At 35.7% G+C, this 25,063-nt stretch overlaps 1 protein-coding gene across 4 annotated transcripts in view; it reads right to left on the bottom strand.

Annotated features, from left to right (window-relative positions):
- CDH18 (cadherin 18) overlaps positions 1–25,063 on the bottom strand; it is a 590,306-nt gene that overhangs the window by 24,257 nt on the left and 540,986 nt on the right. For all 4 annotated transcript variants that reach the window (XM_061393835.1, XM_061393834.1, XM_061393833.1 and 1 more), the window contains exon 10: positions 18,104–18,221. In XM_061393835.1, coding sequence (XP_061249819.1) covers positions 18,104–18,221 — 118 coding nt within the window. The remainder of the gene's footprint in view (positions 1–18,103; positions 18,222–25,063) is intronic.

The following is a 25,063-nucleotide window of genomic DNA, read 5'->3' as shown; positions in this document are numbered from 1 at the left end:
ATATATATATATATATATATATAAAAGTAAAAAAAAAATCAACAGGGGTTAAAATCACTAAAGAGAGAATAAAAGCATATTTTTCTATCTACAGCAGAAGATTCATTAAATCTTCTGTAAGTTACCCTTTCCCCTTTTAGAGTCATGATGGCTTACAGACTGTTTGCCTTCTCATTAGTCAAGATTTGAGTCTCTGCCTTCCTATGAAGGACAGTGTGAATCTGTCAGGTATGACTGAATAAGACTGAGACTTGCCTAGGAGGAGAAAGGAAATTCGTGGGTGAACAAAAACAATCTGTCTTGCGTATCAGCCTCATCACTGATGGTAGTGACTCGGGGCACAGCTGCGCCCACATCCACGAGAGGATTTCTGAGGCAACTATACTCTCAGGACAGACTATGCATGTGCTATTTTATTTAGGAATGGGAGGAAATGCTAAATGGTCTCTTGAAGCCCTGTGGATAAAAACAGAATTTTAAATGGTTATAATCTGCAGAGAAATTAAGCATATTACAACACCAGCTGTGAGTTCTCATTTGAAGGACAAAATAAATGATGGGAATATTGACTGCTTGGGATATGACAACGCCGAAGAAGTGTAAAATAAACATAAAATCTCTTATGGTTTCCAATATGTATCAAGGTAAATAACTGCATTTCACTACCAGTGGACTGTGAAATCTGAAAGAAAATGCCCCAAAAGATATTTTCTTCACAGCTCCTAGTCAAATTTGAAAACATCACATCTTAAAATCAATGCAATGTAAACTTATTCTTCATCAAATCTAAACAGCCACAAGGAAAAACAGTGTTTTCTGAAAATAATATTAAGTATTTTGCTAAAAATGATACAATTTATAAATAATATAGCCTTCACTTTTAGAAGTAATATTATAAAGAAACAATAAAAAGTAATAAAACCAAGGGGGAAAAGTCTTCAATATACTGCAACAAGTTGAAAATGACAGTCTATAGAATCTTTCATTTAACATGCTTTAAAGTGGTCATTTTCATTGCAGTTTAATCATTTTGTTAGAAAGAATGTGCTATTTGAAGTCATTCATTTTTAAAAAATGGAAGCATCTACAGAAGTGGGAAACATATATATAAAGGAGATAACCTAGAGGTAAATATGAGTAACAGATGTTCTTGATAGTAAATTATCAATAAAAAGTAAGATAAGAATTTTCAGTCTAAAAGGCACATGAAGTGTGATTTAGGAAACTGAATATAGAGATACAAACATACACATAGTTAAAAATGATCTCTTTCTCTACCAAAATCTTTAAGATTTACAAATGCACTTGATAATTGGAATTAAGCCTAGGAATTAGTCTGGCAAATCTCCTTGCATCAAATAAAGCCTAGTCCTCCCAGAGGCAATATAAAGATCATGAAGCAGAAAAGACTTGTAGACTAAGGATGATTTTATATTGGTGGATTAGGCTACACTTTGCTACTACAAGATGAATGAACAAAAGCATTGTACGTTCAGACCTTTGGGGTAAGCCTAGACTCCTAGATTTTAAGACATTACAGCTATGGTTCATTTGCTATAGATACTTAGTTAAGAAGTTGAAATTATACAGTGGATTTTTTTTTTTATGTCAAAAAGAAAAGTTTACCTATCACAATTTAAAGAGAAGATGGTTGTAGGAAAAACTACATTTTAATCAGAAAACATATCATGCTTTCATTGTTATTTTAAGGTTATAAAACCTTTAAATTCTAACTTAAAAATTATCATCTGAACTCTTGTTTTTCATTTTAAATAAAATTATGCTATTACCAGTATATTAATGATAAAAATAAGGTCATTATTTAAAAAATGTATTTACATTATATTTTTGCTGTATATGTTGTCAGAAAAATAAAAATCATCACTTGGCTATTTTCCAAATCAAAGAAGTTTTTTTTTTTTTAATAGCTAATGGTCATAACTTTCCAGATAAATGTTGAAGACTCGTGTTTAATAAAAATGTTTTTATCTATCACAATTTGGTACTAGAGCAAGTAAAGAATTAATGGCAGAATATCTTGTCTATTTCGGTGGGGGGAGCACAAAGTACAGCACAGTGTTTCATGCCTAGTGTTTTTAATAGTGAATTAAAATGCACATGTTTTTGCTTTGTCATCTCTTTGGCTAAATTCCTAAGACTAATGTCACATTCTGTCATCTCTATGCTGTCTTCATTCCCCATATCATTGAAAAATATTCTCTAATCTGCTCCAGCTAGGGGAACAAGACTCCATTCTGTAAAGGCAAATCACGTCCCACTTCTTTTAATGATATGACTTCCAGTCATCCCTCTAAAGAAACTCACATTTCACTGCCTTCAGCTGTGAGTTACATTCATATCATCTTTATTTTCCTAGGTAGGTGGAGAGTCCTTTGAAAGCAGAAGCTGTGTGTTTTATTTTCTTGCATTCTGAACAGCTTATATCATTGCCTCAAACACATCAGACAGTGCCTTGAAGACTGAATGGCAAGGGGGGAAAAAAAAAACAAAAACTAACTTAAGAGCTGACTATAGAATTTCTTTTAGAAGAAAACATTCTAAAAAAGAGAGTAAGAATGGTGGTGAATAGTAATACAGTGTAAGATTGGAGAAGAACATGCTGGACAGACCAGTGTGAAGTGTCAGGGGTGGGGATAAGGCTGAGTGTGTGTGTGTGCACGCGTGTGTGTGGGTGTGTGTGTGTGTATTTCAGGTGTTTTTCTATATTTTTAACTCTATGCAATACATGAGTACATTCTTACTGAAAATATTCAAAGTGTGTTGAAAAACATATCTTAAAAAGTATATTTTCTAACATATTAAATTATTACTTTTCCATGTGAATATATGTGGCACTTAAATCATTTCTATTTGATATTTAATCATATTGGTTTTTTTATTGTTTTATATTGTTTTTTTATATTGTTTGTTTTAAATTGTTTTTACTTTTCCAGAAATTTATTTTTATCTTATTCATTTGGCTGTTGTAGTTGCAAATATTTTATCAATAGGATTTTACTATGATTGACAAATAGTTTTTATATTTTCTGAGGCATTTAGCATTTTAAAATACCCTTCCTTAACTGTCACATGAACATTATCTTAGATAGGAAGAGATGTATTTGATTGTAGTTCTCTTTTTGAAATGTTATTAAAAGAAAGTCCATGAACTATTAGCTTGTAATTTTGCAAATGAATACTTCAGCATCATTTAATCTATTTACAATTTAAATTCATTTTCTGGAAATTTGTAAAATTATTTCTTATCTATTAAGTTAGGGAATTTCTCTGGGATTATATACATAATTTTTTAATCTTAAACTGATACATTCCTTCATGCATGTTCCTTCAGATATTTCATTGTCATTTTCCATGTATTTATTTATTTATTTCTTAGTTATTTTTAATGCACCCTTTAAAACATGCAGCATTTCGTACATGATCTCAAATTCTTTATATTTTGATCCCTCTTCATAAAAATGAAATAGGAATAAGGGTCTCTCTGTCTCCATTTGATGAAAGAGGAAACTGAGGCACACAGCACAAGAATATGGCTATGGCCTCACACATAATTATTTAGCAGAAGAAGCAGTTTTCAAATTGAGGCAACCTGTTTCCTGAGTAGAGCTCTGAAACATTCTTCTATGTTGCTTCCTTCACCTTCTTTTTCTTTTTTTAATTTAACAATTTAAAAAAAAATCTAAAATATCCTCTGTGTCTGGCTTTCTAGTAGGAGTTGAGTGAGTGAGTGAATGTCACTCAGCTGTGTCCAACTGTTTGTGACCCCATGGACTGTAACCTGCTTGGCTCCTTCTGTCCACGGAATGTCTCCAGGCAAGAACACTGGAGTGGGCAGCCATTCCCTTCTCAAAGGGATCTTGCTGACCCAGGGATCAAACCCAGGTCTCCTGCATTGCAGTTAGGAATAACAGTAACAAATAAGTCAGACAAAAATCCCTGCCTTCACAGAACTTATCATCTAAATGGGGAGAGCTCACATGTTGGAAGTAGTACAATGAAGGAGGTGCAGGGTATCAAACAACCACAGGTGTCATTTAAAGACATGAATCTGCTTTGGCATCCCTGTTGGGTGTTGAATGTTGGATGACGAATGTGCTGGCCAACTTGCTCTTTGGGGCATTGAATTTTTGCAGAGTTATGATTCTGAGTATGGACGGAGAAAGTGTTCCCAAGACTTTGACAAAAAAAGGGGAAGTGACTGGAGGTAAGTTGATGATAGGAGACATAGCAAAATGCCACAAGGCTCAAAGGACTAGAGAGAAGGTCCCCAAGGACACTGACTCCACTGATACTGCTGAAAACTAAATTAGTAAAAAGGAATCAGCAACTGCCCAAGAGAAACTGACCCTACTCTATCCCATTTCAATGTGTGTTCACCTCTGTCCTTCCACCTGCACGACCCTGCAGTGTTCTGTAATCATCCACTTAGGGAGATCCTTCAAGCTGATTCCCAGGGATTGCTCCAATAGGGTAAGATTTATTGGGTACAATTGGGTCAGTACCTAAACTTTCTTGGACCACTGCCTCGGAGGTGATTTTCAGGATCTATTCAGAGGTTTAATTTATTTAGCAGTATATGTGATCCCAGTAAAGAGTTGTTTTGTTTTTTAATATGAGTTTGACATAATTTTTAAGCTATAATTTCCTCATCTGTTATCCATTTCAGATATCTGCTAAGCTGGGCTGCTCTTTCCCTGCACTCTGTTTACCTTTAGTAAAAGTTTGTGCTTTGAGTACATAACAGGCATAGGGGAGTAGCAGGGAAAACAAGAGCCAGAGAAATAGGAGAAAACTGGTTAAATTGGTGAATGGCACAAAGAGTAACCATGTTGTATGATCTACTCTCATAATCCTCAGAATTTGCACAGAGATTCTTGGTTTTTCTCAGTACATAAGATGGGATTCTGAACCAGTTTTAATTATATTTTTAAGAACAAATATCTGTCCAATATTAATGAATAACCAGGCTGCCAGCATCTTAATGATAATTAGATTATTAATGAACTGTGTCCTTTCTTCTAAGACCTGTTTATATCCCAACTCTTTAATGAAACTAGCCAAATGGTTCTTGTGATATAATACACAGTCTGGATAAAATAGTAGTTTTTGACTAACCGATAACTAAGAAAAACCTGAAATCTTCAAGGAAATGTCTGTTTAATGACAATAGAGAGTTGCTGAGGCAAGGTAAGTAGAGGGATGAGATGCTTGAGAGGGCAAAAATGGGTAGAGTTGAACTGTGGATTACAATGTATTTGATTATACCAGGAGCTAACAAGAGGCTGTGGAGAAGACAATGGCAAGCCACTCCAGTACTCTTGCCTAGAAAATCCCACGGACGGAGGAGCCTGGTAGGCTGCAGTCCATGGGGTCGCGAAGAGTCGGATATGACTGAGCGACTTCTCTTTCACTTATCACTTTCACACATTGAAGAAGGAAATGGCAACCCACTCCAGTGTTCTTGCCTGGAGAATCCCAGGGACAGGGGAGCCTGGTGGGCTGCCGTCTATGGGGTTGCACAGAGTCGGACACGACTGAAGTGACTTAGCAGCAGCAGCAGCAACAAGAGGCTGGGATACCAAGCTAGGTACAGAGAAAAAAGAACTTTTAGAAATCTCCTGGGATTTAAAAAAAAAAAAAAAAAAAAGAAGTCTCCTGGGCACACAGTCATACTGAAAATTGAGAAGTCTTAATGTGGCTGATTCTCCCTAAAGACATTTGTTAAATTGAAAATTTAAATTGAAAGTTTAGTAGAGATTTAAAACTCTAAGTGGATATTGTAAAGTAAAAAATAAATAAATAAATAAAACTCAGTAAACGACAAAAAAAAAAAAAAAAACTGTAAGTGGAAAAGCAGAAAGAAGAGGCTTATTATTTTTATACCCCACCATCTCTTCCTGTTGAACAATGATTAAGAAGGGGACCAGGGTGAAGGCCCCAGTAAACAAAGAATCTTAGTTGAAAGCCATAGACGGTCATGCCTTAGGGATGAGAATAAATCAGAGAGAGACTGAATGTAAAGAAAACTACCTATTAGCCTTGACTTAGTTCAACCCTGATTGGATTAGTGTACATTGCATCAGTTCCTTCACTCAGTCATGTCCGACTCTTTGCGACCCCATGGACTGCAGCACTTCAGGCCTCCCTGTCCATCACCAACTCCCAGAACCTATCCACCTCATGTCCACTGAGTCAGTGATGCCATCAAATCTCTGTCGTCCCCTTTGCCTCCTGCCTTCAAACTTTCCCAGCATCAAGGTCTTTTCCAATGAGTCAGCTCTTCTCATAAGGCGGCCAAAGCATTGGAGTTTCAGATTCAACATCAGTCTTTCCAATGAATACTCAGGACTGATCTCCTTTAGGATGGACTGTTTGGATCTCAATGCAGTCCAAGGGACAGTCAAGAGTCTTCTCCAACACCACAGTTCAAAAGCATCAATTCTTTAGCGCTCAGCTTTCTTTATAGTCTAACTCTCACATCCATACATGACTACTGGAAAAACCATAGCCTTGACTAGACGGATCTTTGTTGGTAAAGCAGTTTCTCTGCTTTTTTAATATGCTGTCTAGGTTGATCATAACTTTTCTCCCAAGGAGTAAGAATCTTTTAATTTCATTGCTGCAGTCACCATCTGCAGTGATTTTGGAGCCCAAAAAAATTAATGCTGCCACTATTTCCACTGTTTCTCCATCTATTTGCCATGAAGTGATGGGACTGGATGCCATGATCTTCGTTTTCTGAATGTTGAGCTGTAAGCCAACTTTTTCACTCTTCTCTTTCACTTTCATCAAGAGGCTCTTTAGTTCTTCTTTGCTTTCTGCCATCAGGGTGGTGTCATCTGCATATCTGAGGTTACTGATATTTCTCCTGGCAATCTTGATTCCAGCTCATGCTTCATCTAGTCCAGCGTTTCTCATGATGTACTCTGCATAGAAATTAAATAAGCATGGTGATAATATACAGCCTTGACGTACTCCTTTTCCTATTTGGAACCAGTCTGTCATTCCATGTTCAGTTCTAACTGTTGCTTCTTGCCCTGCATACAGATTTCTCAAGAGTCAGGTCAGGTTGTCTGGTATTCCCATCTCTTTCAGAATTTTCCACAGTTTATTGTCATCCACACAGTCTATTGTGATCTACACAGTCAACGACTTTGGCAGAGTCAATAAAGCAGAAATAGATGTTTTTTCTAGAACTCCCTTCCTTTTTCGATGATTCAGTGGATGTTGGCAATTTGATCTCTGGTTCCTCTGCCTTTTATAAATCCAGCTTGGACATCTGGAATTTCACAGTTCACATACTGTTGAAGCCTGGCTTGGAGAATTTTGAACATTACTTTACTAGTGTGTGAGATGAGTGCAATTGTGTTGTAGTTTGAGCATTCTTTGGCATTGACTATCTTTGAGACTGGAATGAAAACTGACCTTTTCCAGTACTGTGGCCACTGCCAAGTTTTCCAAATATGCTGGCATATTGAGTGCAGCACTTTCACAGCATCATCTTTCAGGATTTGAAATAGTTCAACTGCAATTCCATTACCTCCACTAGCTTTGTTCATAGTGATACTTCTTAAGGCCCACTTGACTTCACATTCCAGCATGTCTGGCTTTAGGTGAGTGATCACACCATCGTGATTATCTGGGTCATGAAGAACTTTTTTGTACAGTTCTTCTGTGTGTTATTGCCACCTCTTCTTAATATCTTCTGCTACTGTCAGGCCCATACCATTTCTGTCCTTTATTGAGCACATCTTGGCATGGAATATTCCTTTAGTTCTCTAATTTTCTTGAAGAGATATCTAGTCTTTCCCATTCTGTTGTTTTACTCTATTTCTTTGCATTGATCACTGAGGAATGCTTTCTTATCTCTCCTTGTTATTCTTTGGAACTCTGCATTCAAATGAGTATATTTTTCTTTTTCTCCTTTGCTTTTGGCTTCTCTTCTTTTCACAGCTACTTCAGACAACCATTCTGCATTTTTGCATTTCTTTTCCATGGGGATGGTCTTGCTCCCTGTCTCCTGTACAGTGTCACGAACCTCTGTCCATAGTTCATCAGGCACTCTGTCTATCAGATCTAGTCCCTTTAATCTATTTCTCACCTCCACTGTATAATTGTAAGGGATTTGTTTTAGGATATACCTGAAAGGTCTAGTGGTTTTCTGCACTTTCTTCAATTTAAGTCTGAATTTGACAATAAGAAGTTCATGATCTGAGCTACAGTCAGCTCCCAGTCTTGTTTTGCTGACTGTATAGGGCTTCTCCCTCTTTGGCTGCAAAGAATACAACCAATCTGATTTTGGTGTTGTTCATCTGGTTATGTCCATGTGTAGAGTCTTCTCTTATGTTGTTGGAAGAGGTTGTTTACTATGACCAGTGCATTCTCTTGGCAAAATTCTATTAGCGTTTGTCCTGCTTTATTCAGTACTTGAAGGCCAAATTCATCTGTTACTCCAGGTGTTTCTTGACTTCCTACTTTTGCATTCCAATCCCATATAATGAAAAGGACATCTTTCTTGGGTTTTAATTCTAGAAGGTCTTGTAGGTCTTCATGGAACCTTTCAACTTCAGCTTCTTCAGCATTACTGGTCGGGGCATAAATGGATTGCCGTGATATTGAATGATTTGCCTTGGAATGAATAGAGATCATTTTGTCATTTTTGAGACTGCATCCAAGTACTGAATTTTGGACTCTCTTGTTGATCATGATGGCTACTCCATTTCTTCTAAGGGATTCCTGCCCACAGTAACAGATATAATGGTCATCTGAGTTAAATTCACCCATTCCAGTCCATCTTAGTTTGCAGATTCCTAAAATGTCCATGTTCACTCTTGCCATCTCCTGTTTGACCACTTCCAATTTGCCTTGATTCATGGACCTAACAATCCAGGTTCCTATGCAAGATTGCTTTTTACAGCATCAGACCTTGCTTCTATCACCAGTCACATCAACAACTGGGTGTTGCTTTTGCTTTGACTCCATCTATTTATTCTTTTTTGGAGTCATTTCTCCACTGATCTCCAGTAGCAAATTGGGCACCTAATGAACCGGGGAATTCATCTTTCAGTGTCCTATCTTTTTTCCTTTTCATATGGTTCATGGGGTTCTTAAGGCAAGAATACTGAAGTGGTTTGCCATTCCCTTCTCCAGTGGACCACATTTTGTCAGAACTCTCCACCATGACCTGCCCATCTTAGGTGGCCCTACATGACATAGCTCATAGTTTCACTGAGTTAGACAAGGCTGTGGTCCATGTGATTAAATTAGTTAGTTCTCTGTTATTGTGCTTTTCAGTCTGTCTGCCCTCTGATAGAGAATGATAAGAGGCTTATGGAGCAGCAAGCAGTGGCTGCGAGGTGCTGGACAGCCCCTGTGGAGATACCCCATGTCCAAAGTCAGAGAAACCCCAGTAAGAAGGTAGGCACTGGAGTGGCTGTGAGGAGATACCCCATGTCCAAGGGTAAAGGAGAAGCCCCAGCAAGATGGTAGGAGGGGCAAATTCGCCTTTAAAATCAAACCCCATTTCCACCAGAGATGCTCAGAGGGTTCAAACAAACCTTGTGAACACCAGGACTGAGAGATCCCCACAGAGACTGAGACAGAACTGTGTTTGAGTGTCTCCTATGGGTGTATGGGTTGTTGGAGGTATGGTCTGCTGCAGGGCCAGAGGCCCTGGGTGCAGCAGACTTGGGTATGGCATAAGCCCTCTTGGAGGAGGTTGCCATTACCCCACCATAGAGCTCCCAGTATTTACACAGGCCTGCGAAATAGACTCTCGGCGGGCAAAACAGAACCTTGTGCACCAGGACCCAGAAGAAAGGAGCAGTGACCCCACAGGAGACTGCCCCGGACTTGCCTGTGGGTGTCCAGGAGTCTCCGGGGGAGGCGTGGGTCAGTGGTGGCCTGCTGCAGAATTGGGGGCACTGAGTGTAGCAGTACATGCATGGGATCTTTTGAGGGAGGTCACCATTATCTTCATTACCTCCACCATAGTTTGGCCCCAGGTAAATAGCAGGGAGGAAACACAGCTCCACCCAACAACAGGAAATTAGATTAACGATTTACTGAGCATGGCCCAATCAGAACAAGACCCAGTTTCTCCCTCAGTCAGTCTCTCCCACCAGGAAGCTTCCATAAGCCTCTTATGTACAGGCATGCCCCCTTTAATCTTGCTTTGCTTTACTGTGTTTTGCAGACACTGTGTTTGTTTAAAAAATTGAAGTTTTTCAACAACTTGTGTCACACAAGTCTATTGGCACTATTTTTCCAACAGCCTTTGCTCACTTCCGGTCTCTGTGTCACATTTGAGTAATTCTCACAATATTTCAAACTTTTTCATTATTAGTATATTTGTTATGGTGATCTGTGATCAGGGGTCTTTGATGTTACTATTGCAAAAAATAGTATGACTCACTAATTACTCAGATGGTGATTATTGCTTTTAGCAATAAAATATTTTAATTAAATTATGCATATTTTTAGACCTAACATTATTTCATACTTAACAGATTAAAATGTACACACCACTTTTATATGCATTGGAAAAAATCATGGGACTCATTTTATTATAATTGATTTATTATGGTGGATAGGAACTAAACCCATGATGTCTCTGTGGTTCACCAGTAATAATGTCCCTCTCTAATTGTTCATCCAATAAAATGACAAACTCTCTCTGAAGAAATTTATTACCATTTCACATTCTTACAGTCAGGAATATTATTAAGTTATCTGTCTTATCTTGCAGTTCAGCTTTCATTGTGGTCAAAGGCAGAGGCCGAGAGTTTCTCAAGCTCTCTCTTTATGGATGAATTTAAAACATAAGAGCAGGAATTTAAAGTTGAGGAAAAGGAAAAAATAAAACAAACAAACAAGTCCAAGGTATCAGTTACTGAAATCATTCAAAAATCTCTAGAACAAAGGGAAATGGGGGAGTTGGCTTTTCACCTACCAGCGGCTGGCAACCTGTTTAGTCAAGACTTCCATCTTTGAAATGTGTGCCTCTTTGAAGTGGATTCTATCAATCAATCAAATTTTAGTCAGTTGCATTCCAAAAAGAAATTTAAAAAAAGAAAGAAAAGCCAGCAGTCAGGGCTCATATTGCCTTCATATTTTTATAATTGAAGAAGGAAATGGCAAGCCACTCTAGTACTCTTGCCTGGAGCATCCCATGGACAGAGGAGTCTGGCGGGCTATAGTCCATGGGGTCCCAAAGAGTCTGACAGGACTAAGGGGCTAAAACTTTCACTTTAGAGGAAATAAGGGATTATTCCTTGAGTCATATTTTGCTCAAGGCAGCAAGAGTCATATCAAGGCAAATACATCCATTCAAAAAGAAAGTGATCCAAATACTTACTGCTTTAGTTGGCAGCCATTTCTTACATACATAAATAGAGATGTAAATCTTTACCATCTTATAATATTTCAATACCTAGAGGGATATGTCCTCTTTCTCCTTCCTTTAACTTTATACTTCCTTCATCTTCCTTTACTACAGTTTTGCTTTTTCTCAGCCCATTACTGTTTGCATTTTATTCACAGATTATTAATTTCAGGTTATGATAAAAATTACATTTGTGTATGTTAATTGCTCAGTAGTGTCTGACTCTTTGAGATCCCATAGACTACAGTTCACCAGGCTCTTCTGTCCATGGAGTTCTCCATGAAGAATACTGGAGTGGGTGGCCATAGCTTTCTCTGGGGATCTTCCTGACCGAGGGATGGAACCTGTGACTCCTGCATTACAGGCAGACTGTGTACCTTCTGAGCCACGATGGAAGCCCCAGTTAAATTCAGTTTATGATAAGCTCAGTCAGTGTAGAATCTGTCTGCAATGGAGGAGACAGATTCAATCCCTGGGTCAGGGAATATACCCTGGAGAAGGAAATGGCAAACCACTCCAGTATTCTTGCCTTGAAAATCCCATGGACGCAGAAGCCTGGCAGGGTAGCCTGTAGAGTCCATGGGATGCAAGAGTCAGACATGACCTAGCGACTAAAACACCACTATATTTAATTTTCACATTAACATGGTAATTCTAGTGTTTTGATTTACTAATTGCATAAATACATTATTTTTCTGCTTTTTAAAAAAATATTTTCAGTAGCACTGCTTTTGATAATGGTGAACTTGGTCATTATTTATTGGACATTTTTCCTCATGATCTGAGAAGAATTTTGTTAATTTGTTTGACTTGTTTTTATCATTTTAAATTTACCAATGCTATTTATTCATATTTTTCATATAAAAAATCTAGACATTTGGGGCATTTATTTATGTTCCAAAATTTGTCAACAAGTCTTATTGTTTCTTAAGATGTTTCTGTGCTTGACTTTTCACAGAGGCAATTGCATCTCATTTGTTAACAATGATAATCTTGTGTTTTGTTTCTATTTATTATTGTTCTTTTGTTTTTGATTTATTTTTCTGGACTGAGAGGAATACTCAGTACAATGCTGATTAGCTAATTTCAATTAGTAGTGAGTGGTTGAAAGTATCCTAAGACCGAAATAACTGCCAGTTGAATGAACTCATAAGAAACTGCTAACTCTTAGAAATTCAAGGTAAATAAAGGAATGTGCTTTAAGAAAACAAGTTTGTGATTTGTTGTATTCTTCAGTTCAGTTCAGTCGCTCAGTCATGTCCGACTCTTTGTGACCCCATGAATCGCAGCACGCCAGGCCTCCCTGTCCATCACCAATTCCCCAGAGTTCACCCAAACTCATGTTCATCGAGTCCGTGATGCCATCCAGCCATCTCATCCTCTATCGTCCCCTTCTCCTCCTGCCCCCAATCCCTCCCAGCATCAGAGTCTTTTCCAATGAGTCAACTCTTTGCATGAGGTGGCCAAAGTACTGGAGTTTCAGCTTCTTATTCCAAAGAACACCCAGGACTGATATCCTTTAGAATGGACTGGTTGGATCTCCTTGCAGTCCAAAGAACTCTCAAGAGTCTTCTCCAACACCACAGTTCAAAAGCATCAATTATTCGGTGCTCAGTTTTCTTCACAGTCTAACTCTCACATCCATACATAACCACTGGAAAAACCATAGCCTTGACTAGACAGAACGTTTTGACAAAGTAATGTCTCTGCTTTTGAATATGATGCTTACTTTCCTTCCAAGGAGAAAGTGTCTTTTAATTTCATGGCTGCAATCATCATCTGCAGTGATTTTTGGAGCCCCCAAAAATAAAGTCTGACACTGTTTCCACTGTTTCTCCATCTATTTCCCATGAAATGATGGGACCAGATGCCATGATCTTAGTTTTCTGAATGTTGAGCTTTAAACCAACTTTTTTATTCAGCAATAGCTAAATATTCTACCTTTTTATATAAACTTCCAATCACATTTTGAATTTGATATATCTCTTGTAAGCAGCATATAACACTATATTTTAAAAATAAAATATCTTTAAGAATGATATTTAATCTGAGTGTGACTATCATATATTTAAACTACTTTCTACACAAAATATTGTCATTGTGTCTATTTGAATGTTTTATTCTACTTTCTGGCCTCTGTTCTATTGATAAAATAAGACTTACCTTTTTAAAAAACTGCTTTGCTTTGGAAATTATAAATTCTTATTCTATTAATTTAGTGTTAACTCTTCAAATTTCTTTATGTTAGAAATCCAATATCAATTATAAGCCTTTTTGGTATATTATTTCTTGCAGAGATCATGAAGGCAAAGATTAATATAATATTTGTCAAAACATCAGTAGCTAAAAATAAAAATTTTATTTTTTTATACACTGGAAAATGACTTTACTTACTGTCTTCCCTTAATTCCTGATTGTTTACCACTGTTAACTAAATATAGAAAAGGTTGACAATGGAAATTTTTTTCCTTTAGCAATTTGATTATATAATTGCTATCATTTCTGTCATATAGTTTTTCTAACAGGAATCAACTTTAGAGCTGAGCAAATTATTATTACTTTTAATGTATCCTCCCTTTTATTTTGATTAATATTTTTTATCTTTATTTTTGAGATTTAACACTTTTAAACTGGCATATTTAAGTATAGAATTGAATTTCTACTTCTTTTTGTTTTTCATGTTCATCATGAGGGTCTACATATTTTTAACTTTAAAAAACTGCTGTACAATTTAATCTATCTATATATTGCTTGTTGATATAATTTATTCCTAATTCTTCTGAATATATTATATTCCATATCTAAGTGTTCTCACAATATTTTAAAATTTTGACCTATTTGAACTTTGCTTGAATTAATGGAATTCCATCTGGCTTGTTAAATCTCTGTGTCCAGTCTAAAAGTAATGCTATTAATTTTTTTCCTATTGTTCTTTCTTTTGGTCTGTGTGTGTGTTTGTATATATACATATATATTTACATATCATTAAATTTTAAATATATGGATAATGTATATATGCTTAGTGTGTGTATATATATATATATCTAAATATAAATTTATAAATATAGCTTTTATACATTTTATATATTTAATACCTATATTTTAATATATATCGTATGTATACATGATATATTGGAGAAGGAAATGGCAGCCAACTCTTGTTTTCTTGCCTGGAGAATCCCATGGACAGAGGAGCTGGATGGTCTATAGTCCATGGGGTTGTAAGAATCGGACATATCTTAGCAACTGAGCATGCATGCATGCATACATGATATATACATGTGCATAGTATATATAAAACAAGAGTTTAACATCTACTTATAGGTTTATACAGTTATGTATATAACACTAAATATATATTTTCATATAACTTTATATACTTTTTTAACTATGAGAAAACTATAGCTTTATTTTGATAAATATTTTGAAATTATATTTATGCAAACATTTAATTTCATTGTCTCATTTCATATAACTTCTTAGTCTTTTTCAAAAGATGTCACTTTTTTAAAATTTTTAAAATGCTAAACATTAAAAACATTAATATTCACTTTTTTCTGTTCATTTATATATTTTGCATTATTCAGAGTTAATTCATTTTCTCATTATCTTATTATCTATTGACTATCTTAATATTTTGATTTTTCAGGCTTATCAATATAATGTATTTCTCTGTGTCTAACTTTGGAAACAGCTTTTTCTCTGCAATAAATCTTGGCCATAAACAGTTTTGGAGATGCCACTAAACTGATGACTTTCTGATCACTCATCCTGGCTTGGAGGCTCTGTCTGCTTTCTGTTGTTCCTCTCTGTTATAAACAGTGGGCACAGAAAATAATGCTATTAATTTTTTCTTCTAGATTTTTCTGTGTTTTGATGGCATGTAAATGTCTACTAACTCACAGAATGCAATGCTCAAGCTGTAGGCTTAGATTTGGCAACTCTTACTTTCTTTGTTTTTGTTCTGGTTGATGTCCTGAGAGCTGTTTATACACCCATGAATACATATGTGTGTGTGTGTGTGTATATATTTATATATATATATATATATATATTCATTTTGGTATGGGTATTCCAAGACTCTTAGAGTCCCTTGGACTGCCAGGAGATCAAATCAGTAAATCCTAAGGGAAGTCAACCCTGAATATTCATTGGAAGAACTGTCACTGAAGCTGAAGCTCCAATGCTTTGGACATATGATGCAAACAGCTGACTCATTGGAAAAGATCTAGTGCTGGGAAAGTTTGAGGGGAAGAGGAGAAGGGGAGACAGAGGATGAGATGGTTAGAGAGCATCACCTACTCAATGCACATGAAACTGAGCAAATTCCAGGACATAGTGGAGGACAGAGGAGCCTGACAGGCTACAGTCCATAGGTCACAAAGAGTTGGACATGACTTAGCTACTGTTCTGTCCGACTCTTTGTGACCCCATGGACTATACAGTCCATGAAATTCTCCAGGCCGGAACACTGGAGTTAATAGCTGTTCCCTTCTCCAGGGGATCTCCCCAATGCAGGGATCGGACCCAGGTCTCCCACATTGCAAGTGGATTCTTTACCAGCTGAGCCACAAGGGAAGCCCACAATAAACCCCATATTAAATTTCATCTTTATAAATTATTATCCATAACTGCTTTCTGTTTGGAGAAAAAGCCATCTTGACTGTAATCCTCTTACACACAGTGTCATTCATTCCCCAAAGCTACAAAGTAAATAATTCAAACCACAACTTAATGGATTTAAGAATAGGTTAAGAGAAGTTAGGTGGTTTGTCTTATCTAGCATAAACAAAACTGTTCAAGCACATGTATTTATTGCTGTATTAGCATCTCTTTTTTTTTTTCTTCTTCAGAATCTTGTTGCTTTTTCTGTCCAAAATAAATTATTGGTGCTATTTATAATTTCATAAACTCCCAAATATGTTTAAATAAATTAAATCCATTTAAAAATAAGTTAAAACATTTTTACCCCTACACAACTGTCTGTAGGTAACACATACTTGATATAGCATAGATGATTTAAAACATTCATATACATGGTTAAAATAAATTTTAAAACATTTACATCAGCATTATAAACATTTCAAAAGTGTATATGTATTTGAGTGGGATTTCTTCAGTTTGACTTACTAGAACTGGTAACATTGTCAAATAACGGAACTGTGGCCTTTTGAATATATCCATTAATTAAAATGAAAAATGTCAGATGTAATAATCTTGAGTAAAGGACTTTTAGTCACTAATGTGGGTTTAAACAAGTAATACTCTCTTATTTTTCTAAAATACTTTGGGAGTTATTTATATTAAATAGCTTGATTATAACATATCATTAAATCTAAGTCAATTTTTATTTATATCATCACATTAAAATTACTTTTAAAATGTATAATAAAATGTTATTGGAATGGAAAAATTCAACTGAAATATATATATGCTTTATAAATATGGGTTTCTAAATATGGTAGAATTCAATCTACTAAGGCAGAAAGTTGAATGTTCTCTAAATACGCAATTATTTGAATATGGACAATATGCATTTATTTTTACATATTTAGCATAGTTAATTGTAATAAATACATTTGGGATTTTTGGGTGAGATGTACATATGTAAACAAATATACAATAGTCAATTAATATGATTTGTCATACACAAACATGGATAAATATGTATTGCCATAAGTAGAGCTGACCACAGGGATATTTTAAATGAGAACAACAAACAAGTTTGGTATTTTTGGATGAATTTTGCAACAGCCACATGCACAATTTAGTACCTCTATTATAATAATTTAAAGAAGCTTGGGATAATGAGTAAACCGTTCACTGGGTTGTCAGGGATTTCTTCTGAATTTGAAAATGCTCCATGAGGAGTACAGAGAAGAAGTCAACTGTTTACTCCAAAATGTATGTGTCATTGTTTCTTTCACGGGATTCAGAGGCTATTGTTAAGTCTTAAATAATAGCATATTCAGATAAATGTGATCAAAAACATTTATGACAAGAAAGTTGATGCCAATCAGAACACTGTACATATTGAATAACTTGCTGCTTCCCTTCCATACAGAAGAATAGATTTTATCCAGCAAGGGATTCTAAATCTTGGTAAATCTTCTCTAGTTATTACGGGGTGTTATTTTTCCTCCACACAGTAGATAAGGTTAAACAAAAATAATTCAAAAATTCCACAATGCTCTGTAATTATGCATATGTATCTACCCATATTTTAGAAAAATATTCATAATAGCAAGAGGAAATATAATTTGTACATAACATCCTGATAGCCTGGCTAATGCAAGATGATTTCAAACATCGCATTTCCTTTCCTAAATCTCCCTAGGACATATTTTTCATTTTTCCTAATTTAAATTTTTTCTATCTCCTAGCAGTTATAGCAGCTCTCATAAACATGTTTGTCAGCTAAGATTTCTCTTAAAATTTGCCCAAGAGCATATTACATGTACGTTTCTGGTTTAAAGGGATGCTTCTGAATAAACTCAATGGAAGTTATTTGTACATATGGCTCAATTTTAAATACAAGCTATTCACAGATCATAACACATTAACGTCAAACTAACTTTGAATGTTGATTTGCAAGCTGTTCATGGGTATATCAGAATCAAGCAAAGCTGCTCAGTCCTACTCCATATCAAGTCAAAGCAGATACCAAAAAGACCAAAAAATATATGAATGCATGTTCACCTTCATTATCTTTCAGAGTGAAGTTTGGGTTTATAGACAGATGTTCATCAAGAAAGAAGTTAAACCTTGGTCCATTGGCAAAATCGTCTTTATCAGTGGCACTGATGGTATGAATAACCTAAAGAAAAAACAAAATTAAGAGTAAATTTAATTTAGCTCTTTCCTTGATTTCAATTATAACATTTCAATATCCAACTTGAGTGTTTTCAAATGCTTATTCTAATGACAGAATTAACTAATTTGCTCTCCATTGCATTAGACTTTAAGAAATGTAGTATGGCATACCTTACAATCATTCACATTTTTTTTTTCCAGAATGGCACAAATATTTAATGTGTGTGTGTGTGTGTTTTCCTTTATTATCCACAGTATCTTGAGGCCAATTAGTTGTAAGGTTTTGTGTGAACACCTGTTTGGGGAGACATGAAGTATTGTTTGTAAAAATACAAATATCCCAGTGTTGATGTAGAACAGCCTTTCAGTACATTTTGGGCTCAGTCAGAAAACACAAAGGCACTAGAGTCATAATTTTTGTTTCAGGAGACCTCTGAGATCATGATCTAGACCCTGAATTTTAGAGAGGAAGACTCTGAGTCCCAAAAGGAATGTGATGTGCCTCAAATCTGTAAAATAGTGACAGAAGTAAAACTAAATCACACAGAGCTTTATGATATATTTTTCATCCTGGTGTTTGAGAGAAAGCAATGCCAAAATTTGGACTTCATGTACTTTAAGGAACAGAGAAAGTTAGAATACATAAATTAAATATTCCAGGTAGCTTAAGAGCAATACACACATTCCAATATTTATACTCATCACAATCTTTAAAAACAATATTTGAAACGAATAAGATAATATTTTCCCTTTGAAAAAAAATGGTATCCTAAAGCTTAGGTATCCTCTTTACAGTGTTTCTGTAGAGAAACTGAAAACAGACAGAGGTGAAGAAGAGCCAGAAAAATAGCATTTTCTGCATGTGAAATATAGTACATGCATTTCAAAAACTGACATGGTTACTAAGAATATTTTACCCATTTTCATTCACTCCATTTCAATATTTTACAAGTAAAACAAACCACCAGTATGCATCAGAGTTAAAAGATAAATTCCTCTCCAAGTACTGAGCCCATTAGTTTGCAAGGGAGAAGTGAAGAAATATCGAAGTAGTGAGAATGAGTGGTCAGGGCAAGTAGGACCAGAAGGGGATGTGCTTTCATGAAGTGAACGTGAAGAAAGGGCCTCAAGATACAGACGTGATTAACTTCCCCCATGTAGTCCCTCGGAGAAGGCAATGGCACCCCACTCCAGTACTCTTGCCTGGAGAATCCCAGGGATGGGGGAGCCTGGTGGGCTGCCGTCTATGGGGTCGCACAGAGTCGGACATGACTGAAGCGACTTAGCAGCAGCATATAGTCCCAAGGGTCACTCTTTATATTCTTTTCCATCACCACTCAGCCAGTATTCTCTCAGCAAGAGATCCTGGTAAAAGACCCCCAGCCCCTCAAACACACACACACACACACACACACACACACACATTCTATCCTTCTCTTCATTATTTCACTCCATATTACCATATCATTTATATATGAACTGAACATTTACATAATTGCTGAATTTTTTCTCATTTAAAGTACAACTAGTCTCTGGACAGAATTTTGTTGTTGTTGTTATTGCCTTCTGACTATAAATAGAATAAATTGATGGATAATCAGAAGGAAACTTGATGACTTTTTTCGAGTGCAGGAAAAGTTCTATAGTTTATTGTTGATGTTCGGTCCTGTCATGTCTGACTCTTTGCAATTCCACTGACTGTAGCACGCCAGGCTTCCCTGTCCTTCACCATCTCCCAGAGTTGCTCAAACTCATGTTCATTGAGTCAGGAGTGCCATCTCGTCCTCTGTTGCCCTCTTCTCCTCCTGCCCTCAATCTTTTCCAGCATCAGGGTCTTTTTCAATGAATTGGCTCTTTGCATCAGGTGGTCAACATATTGGAGCTTCCGTTTAAGCATCAGTCCTTCCAGTGAATGTTCAAGGTTTATTTCCTTTAGGATCGACTAGTTTGATCTCCTTGCTTACCAAGGGGTTCTCAAAAGTCTTATCCAGCACCACAATTAGAAAACATCAATTATTCAGTGCTCAACCTACTTTATGGTAGAGCTCTCACATCCATACATGACTACTGTAAAAGCCATAGCTTTGACTATATGGACCTTTGTCCACAAAGTAATGTCTCTGTTTTTTTATTTTGTCTCTGCTTTTTAACATGCTGTGTAGGTTTGTCATGGTTTTTCTTCCGAGGAGCAAGCATCTTTTTTATTTTGTAGCTGCCGTTACATTCACTGTTCATACTGATTTTGGAGTTCAAGAAAATAAACTCGATCACTGTTTCCATTGTTTCCCAATCTATTTGCCATAAAGTGATAGGACCGAATACCATGATGTTAGTTTTTTGAATGTTGAGTTTTAAGTCAGCTTTTTCACTCTTCTCTTTCACCCTCATTAAGAGACTATTCCCTCTTTGCTTTCTGCCATTAGAGTGGTATCATCTGCATGTCTGAATTTACTGGTATTTCTCCTGGCAAGCTTACTTCCTGTTTGTGCTTCATCCAGTCCAGCATTTCACATGTTATGTTCTGCATATAGGTTAAATAAGCAGGGTGACAATATACAGCCTTGATGTACTCCGTTTCCAATTTGGAACCAGTCCATTGTTCCATGTCCAGTTCTAACTGTTTCTTCTTGACTGGCATACAGGTTTCTCAGGAGGCAGGTCAGGCAGTCTGGTATTTCCATCTCTTTAAGAATTTTTCACAGTCTGTTGTTATCCACACAGTTAAAGACTTTAGTGTAGTCAAGTTTAATTAGAATGTGCAGATTATAAAAACACAATTGCAGTTTCTACACATTAGTTACTTAGTATCAGATGGAAATAAAATATCACATTTTCAGGGATAAGTAAAACAAATACAGTCAACCCTTCATATCCATGGTTCTGAGTCTGTGGACTCAACCACCATGGACTAAAAATGTTTCTTAAAAATTCAGAAACTTCCAAAAAGTGAAACTTGAAACTGCCATGCAGTGGCAACTATTTAAATGGTCTTTATGTTGTAATTACAACTATTTACATGATATTTACATTGTATCATATATTGTAATTACCAGAGATGATTTTAAAATATATAGAAGGATGTGTGAAGTTTATATGCAAATACTACACCACTGATATAAAGGATTTGAGCATTTATGGATTTTGGTATCCCAGGGACAGAAGGGGGATGTTGGAACCAGTTTCCCACAGAAATTGTATAAATTTCTGCGGACAGCTGTGTAAATTTTTTGAGGGAAGAAATAAATATTTTCCCACCCCTATTTTTCATTCATTGTGATTCTCAAATGGGCAATATTATTTTCTCAATGATACCTCATAATATGCTGACATACTTGCAAGTTTATCTCTTATCTTAGAAAGCAATTTTGGAGGGGGTTGGTAAAGAACAATTAAATTAACTGAGCTATTATATGCTTATTGCTATCACTTCTTTGAAACAATTTTCTCCTTTCAAAGTTAATTTATAATTTATTTTAAATTTTCTTAATATTTTTACAAACATGACCCTATTCAATTTGTTAAACATTGGTATAATTCATATTCTATTATATTTACACTTTTTTTTTTCTATTAACTTTAAAATATAAATCTTCCCATTTTCTTGCAGGTAATTTCAAATCTCAGTTTACCAGAAAGTTCACATAGAGCACATCTGTTTTCCTCAGAAAGGGATCAAGGTCTCATCTACATAATAAATGATAATTTGGTTCACATATTTTGTTTAAGAGTGAACCATACATCTTGAACTTCTGTAGAATTGTTGGACATGCGTCTATACTTAAATATTTTTCCATAATACTTTTGAAAGATGCTTCCAAAAACCTAGTATGTTGGTCTTTTTTTAATCTACCACTGCTAGATATTCTCTTGATGAGAGAAGGCATATTTAATTTCTCTATTGGTTATTTTATTAACTTTTTATCTGTCAATAGGAAATGGGATATTCATTTGTTTCCTTAGACATTTTTTAGAAAACATACTTGAAAGTTAAACATGTTTCTGATTTTTAGGAGATTTACACTTCTGGCAGATATCTAGATAGTTGCTATGTTACTTTTATCAATATTTTCTACACTTTTCTCAGACTTACTGATTTATCTACTCTGTTTAGTTTTTGTGCTCTCTGCTTGTGCAACTGGTTGGTGATGTATGATCCATAAAACTTTATTTTCTGACTCTCATACCTTCTAACGGAGAAGGCAATGGCACCCCACTCCAGTACTCTTGCCTGGAAAATCCCATGGATGGAGGAGCCTGGTAGGCTGCAGTCCATGGGGTCGCTAAGAGTGGGACACGACTGAGCGACTTCACTTTCTCTTCTCACTTGCATGCATTGGAGAAGGAAATGGCAACCCACTCATGTTCTTGCCTGGAGAATCCCAGGGACAGGGGAGCCTGATAGGCTGCCGTCTATGGGGTCACACAGAATAGGACATGACTGAAGTTACTTAGCATAGCATAGCATACCTTCTAACTGAACTCAAATGTTTTTTATCACTTGCACATTATGTATTAAGTGTGTAAAGTCTTTAATTACTTTGAAAGACCTGAGATTTACTCTAACTAAAGGAGAAAAACTCAAATTGATGAGTTGTATTTATAAATACTTACTAGAATTTTTTGATAATGCCCATGAATAAGGATACACTTTTGGTAGAAACTAATTAAAACCAATTTTATATTTCTTTTATTAAATGTATCCCCTTGTTTGGGCTTCTCTAGTGGTTTAGATGGCAAAAATTCTGCCTGCAATGCAGGTAGACCTAGGTTCAATCCCTGGAGAAGGAAATGGCTAACCACTCCAGTATTCTTTCCTGAAGAATTCCATGGACAGAGGAGCCTGGTGGGCTATGGTCCATGGGGTCGAAAAGAGGTGGATATGACTGAGCAACAAACACTTCCACTTTCAATCCCCTTGTTTAAATATGTTTAAAGCATATTAAATCCATTACTTATAGAGTATTTTATTAGGAAAAATAGTGTAAGAAATTTATACAAATAACATAGTTTTCTATTTGGGAAATGTGCTAACTCCATCTAAGACTTAAATTAAAATGAAGAAAAAATTCTATGGAATGCATTGCATCTTCTTTAAAATTAATTGAGTTTGCTCTACAATATGATCTTAAATGATCATTGAAAATAATACCAACTTTTGTTACTTAGTTGAAGTTTAACTTTGACAAGTAGCTGGAGAATTGATGCTTTTGAACTGTGGTGTTGGAAAAGACTCTTGAGAGTCCCTTGGACTGCAAGGAGATCCAACCAGTCCATTCTGAAAGAGATCAGCCCCAGGATTTCTTTGGAAGGAATGATGCTAAAGCTGAAACTCCAGTACTTTCGCCACCTCATGCAAAGAGTTGACTCATTGGAAAAGACTCTGATGCTGGGAGGGATTGGGGGCAAGAGGAGAAGGGGACGACAGAGGATGAGGTGGCTGGATGGCATCACTGACTCGATGGACGTGAGTCTCAGTGAACTCCAGGAGTTGGTGATGGACAGGGAGGCCCGGTGTGCTGCAATTCATGGGGTCGCAAAGAGTCGGACACAACTGAGGGACTGATCTGATCTGATCTGATCTGTACTATTAATAATTGGATATTTTGTGGGCAGAGGTTGGTGTTATGTAGTGAAATATTTTCTTTTATGTTATGTTTTCTAAGTTTACTTATAAAAAATACAGAGGAAAAATTCAATATGAATAAGACAGAAAGAATTCCCTTTGCTATTTTTCAAACTTCCTAGTTATTGGCACATCTTAAGTATTTTGAATTCACTCTACTTGAGAAGTGATTTAAAATTTCATGCATGCATGATTTTCCTTTAAAATTTTTTCATAAAAACATATGCAAAAGATTTTTTCCAGAGTAGGAAAATATATTAATTCAGAGAAATATATTTTTGAAGTTTATATTGATACCTGCACCAACCAGAACTCTACGATTACATGTGGTTTGAACCTCTGCTTTCAGAAAAGACCAGTCTCTGTCATAGCCACATGCTGCTATATTTAAATGCACAACATCCATAATAGAAGTGTCGGCAATTCTAAAAGTAATTGTCATAGAAAGAGGAACTGTTGCAATACAAATACGCTTAGGAAAACCTATTTCACAAATCATTATTTGAATAGTTTCCTATTCCAACTCTGCCTCAAAATATACAGTTTCTCCAGAAATGGTATAACACTAAGATTAAATGAGCCAAAATCTGTAAAATTAAGTAACAGAAAGATTAAGACCATTTTTCTCTATAATGGGTTGCTCATAGAACTGAATGGGTAATGATTTGTTTAAATACAGGTGTAATAAACAATATGTAAACATGATGTTTTTATCCCCTCAGTGAAAAATCTAAATTCATTTTGGTAAAAGACTTCGAAAAATCTCAGATACAATAAAGAATATTTTCCTTATAGTGACAACTAAAATCATGTGATACTGTGATAGTAAAGACAGCAATTATATTAAATGTGAATATAGTGCTTAAAGAATGCAAAGTAATCACATAATTTAATTTAAATATATTAGAACATTATCCTTAATAGTGAAAAATTGAAAGCATTTCCCCTAAAGTCAGGAGCAAGACAAGGGTGCCCATTCTCACCACTACTATTCAACATAGTTTTGGCCACAACAATCAGTCAGAAAAAGAAATAAATGGAATCCAGATTGGAAAAGAAGTAAAACTCTCACGGTTTACAGATGACATGATACTCTACATAGAAAATCCTAAAGATTCCACCAGAAAATTACTAGAGCTAGTCAATGAATATAGTAAAATCAATGAATATAATATTTGCAGGATATAAAATTAACAAAGAAATCTCTTGCATTCCTATACACT

The sequence above is a fragment of the Bos javanicus genome, chromosome 20 (assembly GCF_032452875.1).
Source record: "Bos javanicus breed banteng chromosome 20, ARS-OSU_banteng_1.0, whole genome shotgun sequence".
Lineage (NCBI taxonomy): Eukaryota > Metazoa > Chordata > Mammalia > Artiodactyla > Bovidae > Bos > Bos javanicus.
This window is presented reverse-complemented; position numbering and strand designations above follow the sequence as displayed.